Source organism: Sinocyclocheilus rhinocerous, unplaced genomic scaffold (assembly GCF_001515625.1).
Source record: "Sinocyclocheilus rhinocerous isolate Xijiao unplaced genomic scaffold, SAMN03320098_v1.1 scaffold623, whole genome shotgun sequence".
Classification (NCBI taxonomy): domain Eukaryota; kingdom Metazoa; phylum Chordata; class Actinopteri; order Cypriniformes; family Cyprinidae; genus Sinocyclocheilus; species Sinocyclocheilus rhinocerous.
The window spans coordinates 667,281-671,254 of record NW_015644631.1 but is presented as its reverse complement, the minus strand read 5'-3'; the positions used below and the strand labels follow the sequence as shown (position 1 = coordinate 671,254).

The 3,974-nt window shown below is 33.4% G+C and overlaps 1 protein-coding gene across 2 annotated transcripts in view; it reads left to right on the top strand.

The window, feature by feature from the left end:
- The window catches only part of LOC107758601 (ubiquitin-like-conjugating enzyme ATG10), a 23,525-nt gene that overhangs the window by 5,137 nt on the left and 14,414 nt on the right, over window positions 1-3,974 (top strand). For both annotated transcript variants that reach the window (XM_016576369.1, XM_016576370.1), the window contains exon 3: window positions 478-594. In XM_016576369.1, the coding sequence (XP_016431855.1) occupies window positions 478-594 (117 nt within the window). The remainder of the gene's footprint in view (window positions 1-477; window positions 595-3,974) is intronic.

Sequence of the window (3,974 nt, the reverse complement as noted above, 5' to 3'; positions counted from 1 at the left end):
CTGCACTCAACCTGAGGGATTCCTACACTTTCAGTGTTTGAGGAGACATGAAAAACAGCGCATACCGCAGGAACGGCATAACGGAAAATATTAGCGGTTTCGAAACCGTGACATTTTCAAATCGCGGTATACCTTGAAACCGGTAATCGGCCCATACCTAGTCTGGAGTGGCGTGGATTATTGTGATGTTTTTATCAGCTGTTTGGACTCTCATTCTGACGGCACCCATTTACTGCAGAGGATCCATTGGTGAGCAAGTGATGTAATGCTACATTTCGCCAAATCTGTTCTGATGAAGAAACAAACTCATCTACATCTTGGATGGCCTGAGGAGGAGTAAATTTTCAGCAAATTTGCATTTTTGAGTGAACTATTCCTTTATAATGTATATAATTTAAAAAAATAGTTTTATTCATTGCATTTTTGGGTGAAATATGACCCAGACATGTTCTTGACAGGTTTTTTGCTTTGTTCTAGGGCACTGATGAAGGCTTCATGAAGAAGACTCTTCTCATCCCTGTAAAATCCAGCGTTTTGCACAAACAACATGAGTGTTCCATGCAGGATGAAAACATGGTGACAGATGACACCCAGGTAAGACGAGTATCACTTTTACTATTACTCATACTTAGTAGGGCTGTCAAAATGACTGAAAAAGTAAATTCGAATTTTCCACTTAAATATGATCAAAATTCGAATTATATTCGAATTTAAAAGGCATAATTTCAGTTAGGGGGAAAAAAAGCTTTTGGCTTCTCTCCTGAGGCCACCAACTGGATAGGCTAACAAAAGCATTAAAATGCAATGACACTTACATTGTCGTCGCATTTCGTGCGCCACTGATAAGGCTGCCTGACGGCTGACGCAGACCTAAAATGGTGGATTTTTTTTTTTAAATTCGACGAATATTTGAAATTCGATTTTTTTTTTGACAGCCCTAATACTTAGGGTTAGTGATTTGAACAAACCACTGAAACCAAGTTTTAACCTTTGACGAGCAAGTCATCCCACAGCACTTCGTCTTACCCTTTTTGGTCATAAAAGTGTACTGTCTCTGAACCAGGGGTGGTTCTTGGGTAGAATGAGCCAGTCCATTTATAAACCCTACCAAAACGGGCCACCAAAAATGAAGACTTGACCCAAGTGATTCCCCACATACTGAATCAATTACCTGAAGGAAACACTTTAACTAAATCCTGTGCTTTATAACTGTCCCGGGTTTAGTTTTGGAAAAACTTGCTAATGTTGGCATACGCTTTTATGTGACTGTTAAGATGTTTATGCTCTTTTGTCCATCAGGGTGTTGCACACATGATTGTTTAACTTTGTCTGCACACTACATGCATTCTCCATTTGGGGAAAATGGTTGTGCGTGACATATTTAAACTTTAAAGAGCATGTACGCAAAAAAAAACGTACGTCTTTGAAGGTAGTATCAGCAAAATACAGTATTTTGATTCATATACTGGTCTAAATGACTCATCCAAAATGGGGGTTGTGGCTTGTGGCTGATTTTTCTTTACCTCCACTCTCAGCCCATTTCATTAGTAAGCCCTTCTGGCTGATTGCAAATGACTCGACTTGCGTATTTACATTCAGCTCACACACACTAGAGAAGACTCGACACCTTCTCCTTTCATGAAGGAGATTTTGCCATATTTCAGTGCTATTGGAGAAAGCAGTTTTTGTTTTTATTAAGTAACTTATTATAATGCAATCCATTCTGATATTGCGTGGTTAAGGCTGGTCCATTGCACTAATTATTAATGATATCCACTACATATATTTATATATGTACAGTTTTTGCTCTGAAATAGTATTTGTTTTAAGAGTAACTACCATAGGCAAACTAACCAACTTGCTTGGTCTAGGATATACAGTAAATAGTTTATATTATATTTTATAGCAAAATTACATTATGTATATTATTATTTGTAGATATATTATATGAACAAAATCTTTAAGAATATATAATAATAATTTAATATACTGTCTCTTTTCTGCAAAAATAAATAGTACATTATTTCTAAGTATGTTATGTAAATGATGTAAAGTATATATTCATCATGGAAGTAATTGTTGTGTATTTTCAGTACAACAAACAATTTTACTGTAAAATGTCCCACTGCATTATGGTAATGAGAATTTGGATGGGAATACGTGCTAAAATCTCAAGCAAAAAATATCACTGTTGTAATGTGAAAAGAAATAATGTATTATATAATTAGAAGTATTTATTCATAATGGGAGTATTTGTTGTATATTTTAAGTACCAAAAAAACAAGACATGACAATAAAATGTGCCAGTGCATTACATTAATTGAAATTTAAAAGGGAGCATGGGCTTAAATAAATAAAATAAATAGTATATGTGACCCTGCCTGTGAAAACCCAGCTAAAGTCATTTTTTTGTGATTTACTGTTTTCTACATAAAATCATCCTTCATAAAGATGTAGAACATTCTGTGAAAATATAACCTTTATATCTTTTAATATTGACTGAGTTAAGGCCATGTCAAAGATTTAAATAATAGTGAAATTAATGGTTGAAATCAAACTTTGATGCTTGTTATCTCATAATTAGATTGAGACTTTAGCCTGGATTTCACAAACAGGGCCACATATTATATAATTTGTAAAGTATTTATTCATCATGGTAGGATTAGTTGTATATTTTAAGTAAAAAAAAAACAAAAAAAAACTTGACAGTAAAATGTCCCAGTTCATTAAGGTAATGAGAATTTGGAAGGGAAAATGTACTTACATCTCAAGCAAAAAATATCATTGTTGTAATGAACAAACCACAAAGAAATACTATAGTGTATTATATAAATTGTAAAGTATTTATTCATCATGGTACTATTTGTTATATTTTAAGTACAAAACAACAACTTTATGCATTATGATAATGAGAAATTGGAAGGAAAAATGTGCTTAAATCTCAAGCAAAAAGTATAATTTGTTGTAATGTGAAAAGAAATAGGATATTAAATACATTGTAAAGTTATTTATTCATCATTGTAGTGTTTTATGTATTTTAAGTACAAAACAACAACTTTATGCATTATGATAATGAGAAATTGGAAGGAAAAATGTGCTTAAATCTCAAGCAAAAAGTATAATTTGTTGTAATGTGAAAAGAAATAGGATATTAAATACATTGTAAAGTTATTTATTCATCATTGTAGTGTTTTATGTATTTTAAGTACAAAACAACAACTTTATGCATTATGATAATGAGAATTTAGAAGGAAAAATATGCTTAAATCTCAAGCAGAAAATCTTGATGAGCCAAAATATTCGTAATGCTAATGTCTTGTTTTTCTGTCCTTTTGCTGTTGAGGTGAAATGCGTGTGAGATTTTTCAATTTCTGATGAATTACTGATACACCAAAAAGGCCAGTATTGTCTGCAGTGATACCAACTCAACATCAGCATCTTCTTTGTTCATAACATTCAAGTCTTGCGTGCAGTCGTGCCACAGCGCACGTCACGTGACATGCCCTGCATAAAAGAACATTTAGAAAACTTGACTTGGTAAAGACTGTTCGCCAGCAAGCAGTAGCTTGCAGGCTACAAGAAAGCCTCTTTTTTTCCGCATTGTTGAGGAAAGGAAAAAAAAAATGTCCAAAAAAGATGTTTGTTTGTTTTTTTCTTTCTTTTTTTGTGGCATCCTGTTTTCAGTGGTGGAATTCTTTTAGGGAGTGAATAAATGCTTCACTCAACAAAAATCTATCAGGGTTAACCCTTTCAGTGCCACACACCTGACGTCTGTGGAGCTGTGCTCAATGTTACTCTCCGTCTGTGAGCACCTGTACATGAAGGGTTCATTACTTCAGTAAACAAGAATAACCGCCATTATAGTGTCTTCTTAATGTTTGTAGGCAGCAGAATGTGCTTCTCAACTGCTTCCAATTATTTCAATTATTTATTGTACAAAATGTCATTGAAAATAATTACTGTAATTTTTATTT